Source organism: Cinclus cinclus, chromosome 5 (genome assembly GCF_963662255.1).
Source record: "Cinclus cinclus chromosome 5, bCinCin1.1, whole genome shotgun sequence".
Classification (NCBI taxonomy): domain Eukaryota; kingdom Metazoa; phylum Chordata; class Aves; order Passeriformes; family Cinclidae; genus Cinclus; species Cinclus cinclus.
In genome coordinates this window covers 63,587,943-63,608,633 of record NC_085050.1, presented here as the reverse complement: position 1 = coordinate 63,608,633, position 20,691 = coordinate 63,587,943, and the positions used below count along the sequence as shown (strand labels likewise).

Genomic DNA, 20,691 nt, shown 5'->3' with positions numbered 1-20,691 from the left:
AAGACAATGCTTATGCAGTCACACATCTGTGTGTGTTTTCATATTTCCATCCTCACCGCATTTTTTTTAATTCAAGGCCTAATTTTGTTGTGTAGCTCACATTTGGAAGAGGAACATACAGGACCCTTCTTCAAGTCTCCCACCTAAATCTGGGCTAACTTTGACATCACAGAAGGTTGCTCCAGGTTTGGTTGATTTTTCAATACCTCTGAGGATGGAGCTTCTACAACTTCTGTAGGGAGCCTCCTTCACAAATTTATTTTCTTGCAGATTATGTTGGGACTGCTTTTATAAAACATACTAATATCAATGTCCAAATTAACTGTTCTGTCAAAATGCTTTCATTTTTTTGCTGTATCTCCTTGAGGTCTTGGTATGAGTACAAAATCAGGTGCTTGAAAAAAATTTTGCTTGTTTCTCCAACCACAACATTGAAAGATTTGAACATGAATCTAGGGGGGAAAAATTGATAAAAGAGAAGTGAAACCTTCAAATTGTATTTTATTGTGCCATCTGTTGAAATGTAATAAAAAGGGCAATGAGCTTGTTAGACAGTCACTATGATTGTTGTGAGAAATCACAAAAAATATCCATTGCTGACAATACGCATTTTTCAGGGGGACCCTGTTTATGCTACTGCATTCAAAGATGGGATTCTATTATCTAAATAAAAATAACCGTTTCAAAAATCTGTCTTGTGTTTTCCATTAATTTAGAATACATAAAGGGGATTTGCAGAACTTATTTGGGAAATTTCAGAGTCTTCCTGCTTTGAACGATCTTAATGGATGGGCTGAAAGTCACTCAGAAATCTATTGTGGCTTTATACTTACATTTTTTTTCCTCCCACATGTAGGTCCCAAAATGTAGTTTCCTGATCCAGATGCTGTGCTTCTCTTCTGAGTAATGGTCCAGCAGGCAGGAAGCTGGGGATGGCAAGGCCAACACAAAACTCTGCTGGAGCAGTGAGCAGGCTGCAGAGTCAGGTAAGGATCACTCAAACAGCATGACATTTTTGGAAATTTCAGCAAGGCTTTTAATGTTACTTTGCAAGCCAACATGAAAAGTAGGTAATAGAGCAAATTTAAGGCTTGGAAACATCACCAGTATTTTAAACTAAATCCCTAAACTCTATAATTTTTACATTGGTTTTTCCACTCTTTGTTATTCAGTTATGCCAGAATTACATTGTAAATAGGTCTGGAGTTTTTTCACATTAATATTATTCAGTTGATTTGTGGCACAGGATGTTCTAGCCAACTTTTCTGGTTGGACCTAATCCCTGTGTCTGGCTGATACGTCACAACATGTGAGGCCAAAACCTCTGATCCTCAAGAGTGTTTAGTACAGGGGGGAAATCCTTTAAAGTGTTCAGCCTCTGTAGAACTCCAGATCTCTCCACACATCTCCTAGATGTTTCAGTAGCAGTTGCATTTCCAGTAGACAGTGTGGCCAGGTGACCTTTTTATAACCCTAAAGTCATTAGCATTTGGTGTTGTCCCAAAACAGGCTGTGCAAAAGTCTTCACTGTTTATAAAATTTTTGCAAACAAAGGAATTAATGTTCATTGGCTACAAGTCAAGTAGTTCTTTTAATCATACTAATTCTCTTATTGATTATGATTCTTATGTTAATAAGTCCTATGCTCAGTCTTTCTCATCTTTTCTGTTGCCTTTCCAGTTTTTCTGCAGAAGTCACAGAACCAATTAGTCATCTCAAATTTGCATTAATTATTGATTACCCAATAACTTTGTATGATTTCATGTGAAGGGTCAGAGTGATTGCATCAGTCTTAACTTTTATTAGAAGCAAGAAAATATAAACCTGATTTTTGGAGAAAAATTTGGAACTCAAATGTCACCAACGAAGGCGATGGAAAGTTGGAAGCAGGTCATGAGTCACTGTCTTGAGCATGCTTCCACAATGATTGCCAATAGTACATGTAAATAACCTAAGATTATTTATTCTTCTAAAGCTGTGAAAAAATCAAATACATGACAGGCAAATAAGTCTTCATTTACACTGAGCATTTCAAATACACATTCAGTCAGTGTTGCTTTGACTACAGGATTTCCTCAACAGCTCTTAAAAGAATACAAAAAGCCATTACTCTTGTAGCAAGATGCAGACACAGGATTGTGCGACTATCAGAAAGAAAATTTGTTTTGCCCTCCAGACATACTAATGTTGCCTCTGTTATAACTTACCTATTTAAATGCCTTCATCCTTCACGATAATTTAAAAGAACTCTCATGTATTCTGGAAGCAATTCTGTTTGCTTCCAAAGCCAGTGAACATTTTAAAATACAACTGTATACCACTACCCCTTTTTAAAGGTATATGTAAGACTGGCATTGTTGCTGTTACTCTATCACATGTTAAATTAATAATTTTATGCTATTTCTTATATTTATACACAGTGAATGATGTAGCTATGAAGGTACAAACAAAGAGACAATATCCTTCTCAATAAAGCTTAGTATCTAAAAACATATAGGTAGAACGTATAGGTGCAACGTCTTTGTTGAGCCCCTAAAAAGTTAAAAGTGCAGAGAAGATGAAAATATAAATCATAGTAGAATTATCTACTGTTAGGAAAAAAAGCTGAGGGATTCCAACATTAAGAACAAATATATTGTTATGCACTCTGCGATTGTTTTGTACAGATTTTTTTCCTTTAATAATCATTGAGGACTTGAACTATGTGATGTTTTTCTAGCTGAGCTATCTCTTCACTTGTTTATAATAGAGATTGTTTATACAAAATCATCTTAAAAACTGCACAAAAGCTAACTTAAGCACATTCTGATAATGTCAGGAGTTTCAGAACAGTTTCCAGAGATCAGCTCAAGGAGGTATCACTCTCTGAAGAAGACAGGTAGTTACAACATTACCAGAAATTTAAGGACTAAGATTGACAATAATTTTCCAGAAATCAGATTGGCCTTCTGTTATTGAAATGACTGACTGACACAGTCTCTGTCTGTTGGCCACTTTTTTGTGGGTTTGTTATGGGTTATATTCACACACCTGAAGAAAAGAGGCCATAAACAAAAAGTTAGAAAGTAGCTGGTCCTTGGGAACTTGACAGGGAAGCAGTCAAAGAAGATATTAATTTATAGGCTCACAAATAACCCCTTACATGAAGAAGCTCCTGTTCAGTGCAAGTCTGTGAGCTGTGATGCTCTTCAGCGGTTCTAGAAGGTCATTGTTAAGGAGACTGCTGAAAGTTTTCCCCTGACATGTTTGTTTAGTATAAACCACTAAAATAACATAAAAATGAGACCAAAATTACAAAAGAGTGAGGAGATGTATGTTTCATCTGGTATCTTGCTTCACCAGATTCTAGGAGCGACTAGTGCAAGCAGGATTTTTCTCCTGTCCATGTTTCAATGAGTTCAGCCCTCTGACATCCCCTGCCAAAGCTGGAATCAGACTTTTTTTGCAAAGCTGAATGAAGATGTGTTCTGCCTCCAAGTTTTCCAGTTGGTAGTGGGAATAAGGGGGAAAGCATGAACCAACCATTCCAGAACTTATGAAAAATACAAATTTTACAATTGTTGCCAGGGACAAAGAGATGTAATATTTTCTGTTCCCTAGGTCCTAAGTGAGGATAACAAAGTCTCTTCCATGGGTCATTCTACTGTCTCTTGAGATCCTCCTGCCTATGCATTTTGTCTAGTGACTGAATCACGGGCAGGGTAGTGGAATGACATCGTATCAGTGTCCAGCACAGATTTGTGAATCACTGTTCTGTCACAGCATTCAGGGGTAGTTACCCAAGCCAAGAAGTAATACTTTCCTGAATGAAATTATTGTGGGAAAAGTTTATTCAAAGCTTTTTTTTTTCCCTTTGGCTTTTTTTTTTCCTGAAGGAAAGAGAGAAAAATGTCACCATGGCAACTTACTTTCAGATGAAAACATCTTCAAGAGGCAGTGTATTCGCAGTTTTATTTTTTTTTTTAATTAAAGAAACCTCCTCCTCTAAATAGAATCTAGAAGTTTCACTTCATCTCAAGACAGGTGATACATTAAGTCTTTTCATAGGGAATGTGGGATTTTGTTGGACTGACTACAATTACAATCCCCCAGCAGTTTCTATCAGAGGTCCTGGGGAGGTTAGACAGCAGTTGAGGGAGGAAAAACCTCAGAGTGGCATTTGTATGTACTGATTTATGGAAAATGGGTATGAAAATAACAGTTACTTTGATGAATCCTTTTAGTTATAAAATAGTAAAGTTTATATTAAAAATATATTTGTCATGCAATCCTCTTTTTTATGCTCTCAGACAGCTTCCAACTAAACTTACAAGGAAAAGGATGCTATAAATGTAGCTGTTTCTCCTGCAACATGACACAGTGCACCAGATGATTTATCTCACAATACTCTTTGCAAAGTAAAGTTGTTAACCTTTATGTCTTGGCTGAATTCTTGTGTGGGAATTTTCCCTGTCTCTTGAATCCTAAGTATGCTTTTCTTCACTTCTCCTTGTCTCACATTTAGGCAAACTTTTTGGCTGAGAGCCTTGATTTGCATGATTTGTGCTCTTCTCTTCTTGGTCCTTAATTGCTCTGAAATTTTTCTCATTTAACCAGATGTTTGTGTTTCCCAGAAATCCTCTACCTACAAGTAGAGAGACTGCTCCTGTGACTTCCCATTTTCCACAGAAACTAACCAGATAACTATGCAATTTTACTTTTTAATTTTGTTTTATTACAATTCCAGACAAACACTGTATTATTTAATGGGCTACAGCTTTTTTGCCTGCAGTCATGCTCATTTTGTTTCATACAAAAGAGATGTTTCTCACCTCATTCTCCTGTTCCACACAGTTAGAGACTAACCCCATTTTCCTGATCCCTTGCTTCTTTTCAGAATGAAAGGTTGTGCCATAATTTGCCTTATCTTAGACTTTTCAAGCATATTTGAGTGGATTTCACATACAACTCTCTGGGCTACTAAAGAGGCCTGATTTTCAAGTTTTTTGCAGTAAATGATGTGATTTTCGTGTTACATCATGATACTAATGGAAAGGGGAGATGATAAAATAGTATATCAACAATAAGGTCTGGAATCACATGAATCAGCTACAAAATTTCTCATTCTATCTGCTGCTAATTTGCAGATAAAATCACTCATTTAGCTTGAGAGGTATGCTGTGGCAATTTAGACTTAAATTTCTGTCTTCTTGACCCTGTGACTGGGATAGAATTAATTTTCTTCCAGGTACCTGGTATAATGCTGTGTTTTGGAACTCAGATGAGAATGATGTTGATAACACTCAGGCTTTAGCTGTTGCTAAGTAGAGTTAATCCTGATATACAAGGACATCTTATCCTAAGATTGACCATTTTTGCTACCAGTCTTTAAGAAAAAAATCTCCAAGTGCCAAATAAATCAGGACTAAAATTTTGTTTAGTCTGCAGAAAACAACTGATTCAACCAAGATCAAGCATAATGCAAATTCAGAGGTATCTTTTACTTACCCATTCTGCTCAGCACCTCCCCATTCAGAAACTCTTATGAACATGATGGCAAAAGGCAATATTTAGATGTCCTGGAAGGTGCTTCCTCTTCTTTTTTGTATCCTTTTCCATTCTGAGAAGTTGCTGTTACGACAAGAGATTAAGCTGTGATACGCAGTTGCAGATGTGTTGTGAGACAAATAGCTCCTCCAGAACATTGAAGATTCTTCTTTAGAAGCATTATGTCGGTAGCACTGAAGTTCTGAGGGCAAAATATTTGGTTTAGTAGCCAATCTCTCAAGAACAATTCCTCTGTGTATCCTCAATCAACAAATGTAACTTCTAAGGAGCAGGATGGTTGTTTACCTGAAAATCTACACTGGCATTCAGGAGCATGGGCATAAACCCAGTTGAAAACTCTGCTATAGGTACCTGCTGTTACCATTTGCATGGTCTCTAGCTGATCAGAATGCAAACTGTAGCTTTCCTTTATAGCATTTAAATGTAACTTATTTCATGTTCTACTTTTGAAACAATTCCTTCTTTTTTCTTTCTTCTTCTTCTTCTTCTTTTTTTTTTTTTTTTTTTTAAGGACAAAACCCCCACTCGTCTCCTGCCCTCATGTAACCAAAAATATCTCTTAGATTCATACGATTTTTATGGTTGCTGTAGATTATTTTCCATAATTTAAATGAAACATGAATATTTCAGATCTCAATTTAAACTGTGTGCAATTTCAGGATACACAGGTCACAGTGAGGACAAAGTAGCTTTCTAGTAGTTTTCATCCAGCTAAAGATTAACAACTTGATAATAATGCAAATTTATGTATTTTTGTGCACATGTGACAACTTCTAACAAGAAAATAATTTGATCAAAACCCTGAGCAAGATAGGGTGTTGAGAGGGAACTCAAGTTCTGTATTACACTTAGTAAAAGTGACTTTTCAACAACAATGTGGTTCAGTAAGATAAAGGGCAACAAGTGATCCTCTGCCCTCTTTAGGACCTGAGAGGTTTTGCCAGTACCTTTCCTGACAGTTCAGTGCTCAAGCCATATCTAACCATTTTTTAAGCTTCCAAAATCTGCTTTATCAGTTGTGATTTGTCTCAAAGCAACTTATGACACCTGTTTTGTCCTGACTTAAATATCAGAAAACAAAATATCCTTCATTTAAGTGATGAAAATAATTTTTTATTTCTGTTTATACTTTAATTATTTTCTAAAAGATCATTTTTTATGATTCATATAACTGATTAAAATTTTTGCAAATGTAAAAAGTCTTTATTTTAACATCCTACTTGACATTTCTAACCAGAAATAAATGAAAATGCTATATTTTAAGCAATTTTTTCAGTTATACATTCAGTTGCTTAGCTGTTACAAAGGTTTTATCCTATAAAATTGTAAACAAAAACTTTTTTGCTTTCTGGTTTGTTTTTTAATTTACTTACAATTTTTGTCAGTCTGGATGCCAAAGAAACAGGACAGGAAATAGCACGATCAAAGAATATTTGAATCTTGTCTTGTGTGAGTTAAATGTGACTAGCTAAACAATTTCTGAAACAGAAGAAAAAAAGTAGCATTCTCAAAGTAATACTTATTATTTTTGCTTGCTGTCCCTCAGACTTTCTGAAGACAGGGAAGCAGTTTTGCAAAATATGTGCTAAGAATTTGAGTAGTATAAATGCTTCAGTCTTACTGGAATGAATAGAATAAACTGATATTTATCATCCCTTCAGCTGACCACAAACTTGGGTTGGTGGGAAGCAACTTTGCTACATGCCCTGAAAAGTTTTACACATTCCTGCCTTGGTGTAAAAAGTAATCTTGAAAGTATGCTACATTTTCCCAGGTATTTAGAATTAGTAAACACAAGCCCTTGTTTTTTGCAATTAAGAGTTTAAAACTAAGAAAGAAGAAATTTATTTTCTCTCAGTTAGATTGCTCGGTTTTGAAATGATGAAAATATTCTCACAGTGCCTAGTGAATTAAAAGAAAAATAAAGAGATCAAACTCACAACGAAATAAAATACTTATTTTCAGGAAAAGGGTCGACACCAGCATCTCCTCCACTGTAATGTCTGAAAATAATATGTATGTTTATTCAATTATTTATTTATTGTGACTTTCAGAAAGCTCAATCTGACCTAAAAAAATGAAACTTATGTTCTCTTAGGTTACACATGCTTGTAAAACCACTGCTCTTCAGAAAAAAACATTATGAAGAGGCCTCATTAATGTAATATTTTAAATTACTTGCCATCATATTTTATGTTTAGAAGTTAACAATGGCTGTAAAAATTGAAATGTAAACTGAAAAAATACTTAAACAGAAGAAATATTTACATAAAATTCTAATCAACTAATTAAAAAAATTATCTATGCTGTAAACTGCAAGGGGAAAAGGGCTAGAGAAGTTATAAACTTGAAAATGCTAGCCCTAAATCTAACAAGATGGATAAGCAGTGTCTCTTACTGGAAAACAAAGATAAATGAGGCAGGTATCAATAAGTTCTTCCCTTGGTATTCTCAGCTGGAAGTAGTTGGAGACATCAGGCTTTGCTTGCAGTCAGCTCTGCTATTCCTAAATTGTGTGTGCTTCTCTAATTCATATCAGGAGTGTGGACCTATTTCAGCCTGCTATGAATATAACCTCATCCTATTTCCCATAAGGTATGTACTGCAGGAGACAAGCACAGGCTAATGAAATGTCATTATATGGGACATAATTCTTCCAGCAGGATTTTCTGCAGGCCTTTGAGTATGCAGAAGCTGTGTAAAGAAGTTTTAATATGAAACAGGTCATCAGCAAGATGACTCCTGTGGCCACTCTGAAGCAAAACTGTTGCTGGCTGTCTATACAGGTATAAGATAAAGATCAGTAATGTCCTTCAGGCTCTGAAAGCAAAAGGTAGAAAACCCAGTGGGACAAAAGCAGACACAGCAACTTGCAGGCTCAATGTCTAAGTGTAAAAGAAATGAGAGCGTTAAATTTAGCCTAATCAATTGCAAGAAAGACTCTCTGAGGCAGCCTACAGCAGTGACAGGAATGCATAATAAAAATATCAAGCATGTAAAATCTCAAAAATTAATTAGGAAGAACATTTGTTTCCTGGGTCTCTAATGCTTCTGGACCTGTTCTTGCAAAAGCTTGGAAAACTTCAAGGATTGTTCTTAGGAAGAATAGTCCAGTGCAATAGTTTTCAAATTCAACTACTGGAGAGTAGGAGAAAAAAAATCAGTGACCTTAGAAGTTTAGAAATGTAGGTTTTGGGGAAGACAAGTGTAAAATACTTCAGCATGCACTTTTCAGCCATATTTTACTATGCTGATTAGCCAGTTTGCATGTCCTATGGAAAGGGCACAAGGAACATTGGAGATGGTTTGTGCTCTCTTGAGCCTTCAAATAAGGCTCAAATAAATGTTTGCCTTGGCAACAGCTCTGGTTTTCATTTGGGAGTTGGGGTAATCTATCAAAGTAGCAAGAACATTTTCACTCTGACCTGAGACAGATGCAGCACAGCTACATTTTGTACTGATTTTGTTCCCCTTCTGGAAACAGGCACCCAGTACTATCACTTAAGTTTTTGGTTTTTTTTAAAAAAAACCCTCAAAGAATAATGCTTACATGTACAGAGACAGCTGGCTCCTTGGTTCTTTGTGGTCCCACACTGAAATGCCCAGAGATTTATTATGAGCAGTATGTCGCAGAGAATGCAGACATAAGACTTGAATATAAAGCTAAGAGTGAATATATTCCAGCATATAGTCAGGGAAGTTTCAGTAGCCAGGTGGCAGCTTGGGACTCATCTGTGGTAATGCCCTCAAGACATATTTTGGCATGTGTTTCTATGTGCATAATGCCTATTACGCTTTTTAGACCAGAAGGTGCCAGGCTGTATGTGTATGGCCATATATTTTTGGTCACTTTTAAATTTGATTACCAGCCATGAGGCCCTTACATGGTGTTTGGGTAGTTATCTGTCAAAAACCAACTTTGTTGTTCTTTGTAAGACAGCAAAGAAAATTGTTTGCAGCATTGTGCTTCTATTCAGGACAAATATGTACCTTGCTCTGGTGGCAGGGAAGCAGCAAAGCTGTTGAGAAAACAAAGAAAATCCTATGTAAGACAGCAAGGTTGTATTGCCTTCAGAAAACTGAGCTGTGCTCAGGCACACAGTCTGACATAGTTATTAATATCACCAGTAATTTTTTTATTCTTAAGTAGAGACCGTGAGCACAAGGCAGACAAAACACTGTGTCAGCCCTTGTTTAGGATGACATAAGACTGATTTCTAGCTTTACCATTCAATAGAGATGAAAAGACTTGGTTGAAAGAAAATATTATGGAGAAATCTGATCTTTAACTAATCCTCCCTGTATGCTTTACCACAGTGCGGATGTTGCACATACATGACTACTGTATTGCACTCAACCCCGTTACATATGGAAAAAAGTGGTTCAGTGTGCAAGCTCATAATGGCTACATTCCAAAAAAGTCCATTCAAAATTTACATGAAAGGGGGAGATTTCTGTAGCGCAGACGCTAGAGCTTTTCCAATAATCACTTCTCCTGTATCCAGACAAGAGACTGATTGTCCTGTTGCTGTAAGTCCTATTTCATTATTATTTATAAGTGATTTCTAAATAACATAAAGCAGAAATAATTTGTTTTCCAAATTTTCTTTCCTTTTCCATACCTATCCTATATGAAATAAATCTGTGAATACTAGAAATACTTTGTTCTTCTTTCTTAGAATCCTGATTCTAGTTGTTTTTTTTTTCTTCCTATTGATCTGTTTACAGTTGTTTGTGTTCTGCTTCCTCAGTAGTTCAATGAATCTGTTTTTTCCTGGTTAATATTTTGGTCAAACTCTCAAGAACTCTGGAAATTAAAATTTCATTGGTTTCAGGAAAGCTATGGCAATTATCACATATTAGGATTTATTTCTCCTCTTTAAAGAACATTAAGAGCAGAAGAAAAAGTAGCATGTTTCAAACTGCATCCTGCCTCTTTAATTCAGGATCCAGCAAATTCCAGTAGAAGCATCACTGTAAGAGAGGACCATAGATTATAATTCTTTTAAAAAAAGCTCTGAAAATACTGCCTTACTTCACAATTTTGAGAACTGCACTTGCTATTTTTAGTCTTTTATCTATTACAAGTGTGTTACAGACCTCTATTAGTGTATGGTCTTACAGTTTTTAAACTGAGTATTTTGCTAAGGATATTATTTGTCCACCAGTTGTTCCTGTAATAACTATTTTTATGGTCTCAGAGTTTCCAGTCATATGCATCAACATGACAATTTATATTTTTTTGCTGTTCAAGTTTCCATGTTTAATGCTAACATCCTACACCTAAAAGCACAAAAATTTCATCCATAATTGTGTTCTCATTCCCTGTTGGGTATTTGTTGCTATGATAAAAATATCACATATAATATTTACAAGGAGTTCCCAACAGCAAATGTATAGATCAGGACACATTTGGCTAAAAATTTTAGTTCTGGGTCTCTTTTGTGTCTCTTATTAATGCCCTTTACATTTTGAATCTCCTGTTATTCTCACTGCTTATTTATCTGTGAGAATTTATTCTGAAAGGCCTTGTAACTAATTATTTCCTATTGCATCCTAGAGGATATCATTTGGGGGTAAATGGTCAAATCTAACCATCTGTGCTCTACAAAGGAGTTGGGTTTTTTGCTGTGTACTTCTTCTTTACTGTGTATTTGAGCTAAATTAATTTTGCCACTAGCAAAACTTAGGGAGTCTCTGTGTGAATCGTGTTTGGCAAGCTAACCTAGCATTAACATCCTTGCATCAAGAAAGCATTAAGTTGATCTTTCCCAATTTGAGGAGTGATTGATGCCTTGAAAAGAATGACATTGCATGGAAGGATGAAAAGAGAAAGAAGCATATATTAGCTTTCTTTCCTGGCTGGCTTTTGCCATCTGGCAAATATAAGATCTATAGCCAAGTATGGGACGCATCTTCACAAGGCAATGGTCTGAGCTCTGGGCCTCAAGCATGCTTTGCAAAATATAAAGGTCAAAGGAAATATTTAACTTCTTAAATCTCAGCTTCTGAAGTTTAAGGTATCGAGTGGAATAGCAATGACTCTGTGACCTTTTGGCAAAATTTTCAAACAGACATTGCAAACTTTACTCTCTAGCATAAATGCCAATTAACAGGAACATAGAAGAGAAGGAAGAACTGTCAAAGCAAATCAACAACTACTTAAACAAACAAAGAACATATAAATACAAAATGTGTTTAAACTGAGAGGCTCCTGCCATGCTGATTAACTGAGAATACTCTTTTGAAGGTTAACACTTCTCTAATACATCAGAACAAGTGGTGTAGTACAGTACTCCACAAGAATGTCACCATTGTAGAACAAAACAAATAAAAACTGTAGCTCTTAGAGGAAGTGAGGTGAAAGAGAAGTAACCAAATAGGAATCATATTTAAAGAATACCTAGTTTTAATGCTGAGAAAAAATGCTTTAGCCAGCCTAACTCTAGCTAAATACAAAACTTCTAAGAAAGCACTTTATGTCATAAAAGCTTAAACTTTTAATAAAGGCATGGCTTGGCTCTCAGTCAGACTAGCATTCAGCCACGTGATTCAATTTAAGACCCAGTATTCCACTGGCTCGCTTTCTGGTTCAGTAAGTACAAGCCAGACTTCCCAGCATGGGAAGCTCACTCTGTGCCTTAAAACTGAGGACAGCTGCCAAAAACACCTGGTGGAGCTTGAGGGCAGATTTCCGAGGCTTCTGTGCAAAGATTGGTAGGAAGGGAGAGGAGGATTCAGGCACCATGACAGAGCAGAAGTCACTCTTTAATAGTCGTGGCATCAAAAGTTATTCAGAAGTTAGCAGAGGTGTAAAATAAATTTCTTCGACAGTGTGTTTGAGGACTGTACCTATAGGTAGCATCTCTGCCAGAGTTTCTTATGGTATCAGAGAACATTAATGTGGTTCTCTGTCTTTATCAATTTGAATAACTACATTCTGACACTATTTCATATTCAGGGTTTTTCTTTTTTTGTTTCCCTTTGGTTATTTCCTCTAAGAAGCCTAAATGAACTTAGGAATGAAGGAGCAGAGAGATTCTTTGGTGAATTTGCTCCATTGAGCATTTACTCCATGACAAGGCACTAAGAACATATCTGTCCTCTAAAACTTACTCATAATCCATGAAAATTTGATTTCAAAATTACTTATTTAAGGGCTCAATATGGAAACATCTATCTAGTTCAGAAGTACTGCTTTCTTTATGGGCTCCATTCCTCTTCCAGTCACTTCCATTAGTTTACAAAATCTCTACTCTCCATGGCTCCTCCCCTGGAAAAAAAAAAAAAAAAGTAGAAAAGTCTCTTGGTATAAGACTAGGGAAAAAAAGTTGATTTTCTTCTCAGTCTTATAGACTCTGACATTCTGCATGCTTCTGAGCAGAGAGGAGGAGCTCCAATATTATGCACAATACAAAACCTTAAATGGATGCAGCGCTCTAGTTGTGCAGCTACTTGGCTCTTTGTGCTCTTGAAGGTAATTGCACTAGAGCAAGAGGACAGAACAATTAATTAGTGGAGCCAACAAGCAGAAGATAGCAGAACAAGAGCCACGGGGTGAGGTTTTGCTGGGGGAGGAGGCAGAGTTCTCTAAAGGAGGCTCTAATTATTGTGGCAAAAGAAACACTGAACAAGAATTGTTGCAATGACACAAATGAGAGGCTGTAAAACGCAGCCTTACATGATGTAGACAGGACTTGAATACGGATCTAAAAGACCCCTACTTTATGTGTGAGACGTTGCTCAATAAAATGTCAAAGGACTGGGGAGAGCTGGAGGTGATGGTAAAATTTTAGAGGGAAATTTGCAGCAGCAACAGAAAAAAGATTTAAAGTACTTTGTTGCACAGGAAGCCAGAGAGAAAATGCTGACGACATGTATTTGTAGAACAGGGGAGAAGAAGAGACTGACTAAAATAATAATAACAAATAATGTGCACGAAGTCTATTGCACTACAGAAGGAAGATGGGAAATGGGAAAGTAGATGGTTACAATAGGTGTTTGAGAAGAGTGATTTGCTCATGGGAACAAGGAAAGGAAAGGGCTGATCAAGGAAAAGAACTGTGTGCTAGAAATCAAGAAGTTACAGAAAATTTGAGAGTAATCAAAAATTAAGAAGGTTATATTTTTAGGCCTCTGGGTTTTTTATATGTAGGGTAAGAGTTTTCTGCAAATGGTGAAAGATTCTCAGGACATTCCAGGATTTTGAAAGAAGTGGACATAAAGTTCTGGCAGGGGAACATAGTGAGGTCTGAGCCGCAAGTGTGATACAGTCATGAAGAAAACACTGGCAGTAGTTCTCTTTTTCCCATAGAAACTGAAAATATTATCAGCAGTTTCTAAATCCCTCAGAAGATCTGAGTACGCTGTACGTTTCCGGTCATTTGTTTTCAAGAACAAGGAAGCAGATGAGGAATAAAGATATAAATAAAGAATAAAAATACTGTTCAAAATAAGGAGAGAAAAGAGAAGACCTTTGCCAATAGCACCAAATGGCAAAGCCAGGAAATAGACTTTTAATTTATGCATATCTTATCTCAAGCATTCAAGGAGATGCTTATAAGCAAATATTAATAAAGAAGTTTAGACATATGGTGTTTAGGGAGAAATATGTAATTTTAACTGTCTGTATTTTCCATCATGTGTAACTTTAATACTGTAAAAAGCCATGAATATTTTCTTTTGAGTAACTTAGATTATTGTTTCTGTGACAGCCAAATCAGCAAAGTCATTGGCTATTTCTGCTTTGTTAAAGAAATGTTTTTTTCATTTGCTTATAGGTTTGTTTCTTTAAAGAGGAAACAATACTCATTTACCTTAGATATCACTCAGAGGTAGCTGCTCTTAAAATGCATAATTTAGATTCATTATTAAAAACCAGCATTCCTTTCCCAAACATTATTGTATATATAATAACTGATTTTTGGAAGAGAATATATTCACTTCCAAAGGCTTTAATCTTTAGAGTAGTTAGTAATCAGGACACAAGCTACAGAAAAAAAATATTTATGTCTGTAAATATGAGCTGCTCCTTTGGCCAGTGCACAGAAGGGTAAATACCAGAGAAGAAAAGAAAACAGAGAGTAATTAGTTAATGATTACACAGAGTAAGAAATCAAAACCAGACATTATCCCAGGAAAGTTTTTACATTACAACACTATGGGTTCAAGCCAGGAGAACAATTTGTAAAAGCTTCTAAGCCAGCTAGCAAGGCTTCTGTTGTTGAATAATAGTTTGGATGAAAGAATTAAGTGATTCAAGTAGAAAATGGCCTTGCACTGATGAAAGGAGTGTGTTGGGAGATGTAGTTGGCATTGAAACCTCTTTATGAATGAATGGAGTACCCTTTAGAGTATGCATGTAGTATACATTTCATATATTTATCATCAGTACAAGACTTCTATAACTTCTAAAACTAAGCATTTATTTTACATTAACAATTATAACTTTATTACAATAAAGGTTACCTGCAATATTGAGGAAAACCAAAGATGCAGACACCATTTAATCATTAAGAACACGGTGTTCCACTGTCATTACATTGAACAATTATTAAAAATAGGGAACAAGTGACAAACTAATGATAACCCTGCTCCATTATTCACTAGATATTATAATATATTATTTCCTCACTATGAACACTTTGTTCTGCAGCATAAATTTGACCATGCATTTAGACTGGGACTCCCTCTCAAATCAGCTTTTTAAGGCCCTGTAAGACTAATTTTAAATTACAAAGCTGGTTTGTGCTTGTGGACTGACTCATCATAAGTCTTTCATATTTTAATTAGTTGCCACCTCTTCTAATTTCATAAAAACTGGCTTTTAGACTGATAAAAATGTTTAGCTATTGAAAAATATTTCTAGTATACTTTAAATTATTTTCTTAAAACTTGGGGTTAAAACATGTTTTCTTCAGCTGTATTCACCAATCAGTTTTAAAATTTCTTTCAATCTACTTGGAGTTTCCCCATAAGGCTACTTCTGAACTTCACTTAAATCATCATAATAAAAAAATACCCCAAACCCAGCCAAAATAGGATATTTTCTAAGGATTAGCATATCAAATGAAAGCAGTTAGTATGGAGATTTTACAAAAACAAACAAAATCCAAACCCAAAAGAAATAACACTGCAATTTCAAATCAATGTTATCTGTGAAAAGGTTAAAGCCTTTCTGTCATATTATGGGAAAGCAGTTTAGGTCTTTTGACCTTATCTAAGCAGTTAATAATTCTTTTCCTTTGTTTTCCTGTACATTTGAAAAAATATACATGTATAAGTACTTAATACGTGGGTTTAGTGCTCACATATTTTCAATTTCCATTTGTTGTGGAAGCAGTGACAGGTTTAGCCTTGCTTGTAGACTTACTTTGGCTGACTATAATACAGCATCCTCCTTATGGAAATTGTTCAGAGATGTTACTTGCTCTGTCCTTCCTGCAATTTAGATTTTCATAGAACGATTCATTTACATAGCTCTTACTTAACAGGTTTTGGACAATCAAAGGGGATAAAAGGGACTGACTCTGTGTCCCATTATTGAATGTGGACATTTATGTAGGATTAGGTAATTATGCTATTTCAGCTATATCTTTGGGGCTTGGAAACAAAATAATTGCAATATAAATAAAGCATTTTCTGTTTAAGAGAGCTGTAAATATTTGTTACAAAGACTCTCCAGCAGTCTGTCACACGTGATAATTCTGCTGGCTCTTCTTTATTAAGGTGGCTTTCAGCAAGTGAGCTGCAATCCTGATAGTGCATGGGCTGACCTCTCAATTTGGATATCTTTACCCCTGTAGAGTGCTAGCTCTTGTTTAGTTACGTTCTCTGGTCTTATTTGCAAATTTGCAGATAAACAAACTACTACTAAAGAAACATCATTAAAGTTAGTTACAGAGTATTGCATGTATGATAAGGGATAAAATCTTGGGTCAAAACCACTGCACTGCAGCAGGTAATTAACCTAAGCCTGTGAGGAAATTTTATCAGTTAAATCAAAGGGCTTTTGACTTTGGAACAAAGGTTACCAGGCTGTGCACAGGGAAATGTTTCCTGATGGACAATGCACAGCTTCTCACAGCTTCTCCTTATTTCCAGTTGCCAAACTCCACTGAGGAGATTCTTAAATGTATCACTGCCTACTATTAGACACAAAATACACTGTGTAAAGAAATGTAGGTATATACTCTATCTGAATATTTTATTTAACATTTGTACACATAACTGTAGTATTTGATGCATTCAGTGTCGAGTCTCACATATATGCAACCGCAGTATTGGAGTTCATGTTGTAGGTAATTCATTCAATTTGGGTAACAAATGGTAACCAGGAGAGATGTGGAAAACAAAAGTTCTTTAATATTGCTTCTACATTAAATTGCAGCCTGCAGTATGAACTGATAAATTAATAAGGAGCCCAGGATGAGTTCAGGTTTTCACAGTGAGCCTTCTGCCTTTGGTTTTCTACCAGCTGTTTGGTAAATTGATTATGTATTTCTTCAAGCTACAAATCAGTTGATCTTTCCAGCTACACACAGTAAGGTCTTGTCTTTATTGGAACTCTTGGCAAATTGCTTAATTAAGTCAGCACTAATCGAAATTGTGTGGAATCAAATCATGACGAGGTATCACCTTTGTTGTGTCTTTCAGAAAGCACACCTGAAAAGTGTTTGTCCGCAGTATCCACTGTGTCAGCTTCTGAACAGCCATTGCTTTTGCCTTTTAAAGAATGGGACGGGACTAATCATCTTCTTCCTATGGTAACTACACAGTCAATGTCAATCAGAAAGTAACTATAAATTTGTTATTTTTAGTATCACAGCTGTTCCTTGTCTACAGTCACTTCAGAGCTTGGATTTGGAATTTTATTTTTACACATTAAAAAAATTGTAGGTATTTTACATCAGGTAATTGAACCTTTCTCTTGCATTATGCTCTATAAATCTGGCCTTTTGAAGAACCCACTTTGTTTACATAGTGGGTGACATGAGATACAGTTTCTATGTATCTATGTGATTTTATGATTTGCTAAATATGCTTGCTTGCCCCAAACATCTACCACATGTATTTATTTACATGTAAGCAATGTATCTGTAGTGTCTTATAATGCTGAGTCTCTTTTCTCAGCATAAATGTTGTAGATACCTCCTGTTTAGCCTAGTGGTCACTGTGTTTATTCTGTTCCAGTGCTTATGTACCAAAGACAGAAGCAGGTCATTGCAAGTGGGCAGAAGTTCTGAAAGATTTGGAAAGGATCAAGACATCCAAAGTAAGTTCATACAACAGTCAGCATTTCATATAATCATAGAAGATAAAAATAATAAATAAAATAAATAAAATAAATAAAATATTAATAAAATACATAGCACTGCACTCAGCCTAAGTGTGAGGGAGAGGGACAGGGATGGTGTGTGTTAGCTAATGTTTATAATTCCAACTCTTGTTTTCTTGTAGGATATTGATGTCAGTTTATACACTGCAAATGCAGATGAGGATGTAAGTAAACTTCACATATGACCACAACTAATATTTAATGTGGTGGGTTCATTCCCTTACTAGAAATTATCTCCTAAAGCAGACTTGCTCTAATTTGAGAAACGTGTTTAAAATCAAATTATTTGCTTTGGAATAAACAGTTCTTCTAATCAAAGTGATTATGATAAATAGTGCAAGCAGGTTTTAATTATTTTTTATTTGGTCATCTGCTATTAAAATTAATCAATTGAAAGGGATGATCGAGGCCATGTTGGATGGGGCTTTGAGCAACTTGCCCTACAGAAAGAAGTCCCTGTGCATAGCAGAGAGGATGGAAGTACAAGATCTTTAAAGCCCCTTCCAACCCAAACTATTCTGTGGTTGTGTGATTCAAAATTATTTTATCAAAGTGAAAAATGCTAAAATAATGCTGGGATTAATTTGCAATTTAAGGGAGCATTACCTACTTCCTCCACTTCCATTTTGAATTCAGATCTCTGAGTTAAAGTGTTAAAACTACTAAGAATAATATTAAAGAATAATATAAGTTTAATAATTAATAATATTAATCCTAGTATGTTTAGTTATATGCCAGGTTCCTATCCTAATTAATTATTTTCCATGTCTTCTTCACTAAGACACTGTGTTTCACCTCATCTTTGCAAACTGCTTGGCCTTTTTGTTCTTAGCTCTCATAGACCATCTCTGCAGATATTCAAGTGTATTTGTATAGTAAGAAAAGGTCCCCAGTAAGTAAAAATCAGCCTCTTTGTGGCTGACTTTATATTAGATTACATCTCACTTATATCATACTTGTGTTTTAAATTATATCATAAATTATGTCCCACATTTGCTTATTTCTTTTTAATCATAAAACTATTGCAACTGCATTTTTTTTTTCCAGGAAGAATGCCAAGAACTTGTAATGAGGTGCTTTTTCTTAGAGACAGAAGTGATAATTCAAGAATGTAGTATCAAAAATTGTAGTAAAACACAGGATGTATGGAACATATGGAAAAATGGGAATGAAAGCTTCAAAAAAGACAAGGTAAGCAACAACCACAGTCTGTGGAAAAAAAGAAAATTAAAAAAAATGTTTCTTTAGTAGCAGAAATACCTCTTGTTACAGAAATGGTGGGATGGTAGAGATGAAAAGTAATGAGATTCCAGTAAGGTGTACACATCATAATGAAAAATCAGAGTTTTTTAGAAAAAACACTTTCAGGATTCCATCAAAGTAAATACTTTTGTGCATGCTTATGTATGTCAGGGTGTTTGAATGTGTGTGTATAAATGACAATTTGCAGCTTCAGTACCTACAGTCAGATATGTTACACATCCAGAAAAGTTTCCTAATTTTTGGAGGGACAGTCACTTGCATCTTTCACTGAAGTGATGTACCTCTCAAAGATGATACTGTTCAAAAATAAACCAGGAACTGCACAGACCATAACTACCATGGAAGCCTCCACTAATATTTTCTGTAGCCATTACCTGCACTGGAATTATTCCCAAAAACAGGGCAAAAAATTAATTCTCTATCAGAACCAATGGATCACTCTCCTGCTTTACTATCGCATTTTGTTTTTCAGTTGACTTCCACAAAATCAGAAAAATGCAAAGAATGTGAAGAATATGAAGAAAAAAATTTTACAGAATTTGTACAGAACTTTGTAAAGGTTATACAGAGAGATTGCAAACACTGACCAAAAGACACAAGCTGAGAAACAACATTCTTATGTTGACACCCTCAGAGAAATTAGATTACCACCAAAAATAAACCAGAAAAACAATATAATTTACAATCCTCTTGGCTATTTCTTAATATACCTGTTTCTATTGTGGTTTTCAGGTAAACTCAATTACTTCTTCTACCCAAGAACTCAAAGTCAAAAATTAGAATTTTTATGTAGAGGCTCTTCATTGCCTTTTCCCCCTTTTGTACAATGCTAGTATAAGGGCATTAAAAATTATTTCCAGTCTTCTCACAGAAAGTAAAGCTGGATCTTGGTTCTACTATTCAATAACAACATGTTCTGTTCCTTCATTTGTTACCTCTAACATGATTTTATTCATTAATGTAATGACTACAACTCCTTTATCAGTTGCCAAACATTTCAATTGAGATGTCAGCCAAAGCAGTGTTAATTTAATTCTCTGAATAAAGGAGGTGACCAAGTCTCTTACACACTTAAAAAAATAAATTTTCTATGTGGTAGAAATCTTGCCTATGAAGTATGGTTTGTAACTTTAGTCTGCTTTTGGGAGAGAATGTTGAAGGCACAAATCACTTTTGGCCAATTATTGGAAATGATAACTATATTTCTAAGTCTCAATGCAGTCACCTGTCCTCTGGTATTTCTGCAGTGTTGTCCAGACTCCTCAGGGCTCTTTTTAAACTAACTGCTTTCCTCATGATTCATATTCATGTCATACCAGCTGCCATCCATAATAAATAATTCTTTTCTCCAGGCACCTCCATTTCTCTATCTTCAGCTGATAAATGGCTGAGTCATTCAGCTGTCCACTTACCAGGAAGGAAGTTTCAATCTCATTATGGCAACAAACATACTGCCTGCTTCTCTTTTATTGTTGGGATGCTCTCAACAATCAATCTTTAACACTCTGAGGAGATGAATCTCCAGTAAACTGCAAGAGGAAGAA

General features: G+C 35.5%; 1 protein-coding gene across 1 annotated transcript; it reads left to right on the top strand.

The window, feature by feature from the left end:
- Window positions 1-538: 538 nt before the first annotated feature.
- IL15 (interleukin 15) lies at window positions 539-19,734 on the top strand. The gene is given in 8 exon segments (XM_062493666.1): window positions 539-569; window positions 919-986; window positions 17,203-17,312; window positions 17,740-17,821; window positions 18,007-18,048; window positions 18,717-18,776; window positions 18,932-19,075; window positions 19,620-19,734. Coding segments are annotated over 8 exon segments (651 nt in total). The 3' UTR covers window position 19,734.
- The last annotated feature ends 957 nt before the right edge of the window (window positions 19,735-20,691 follow it).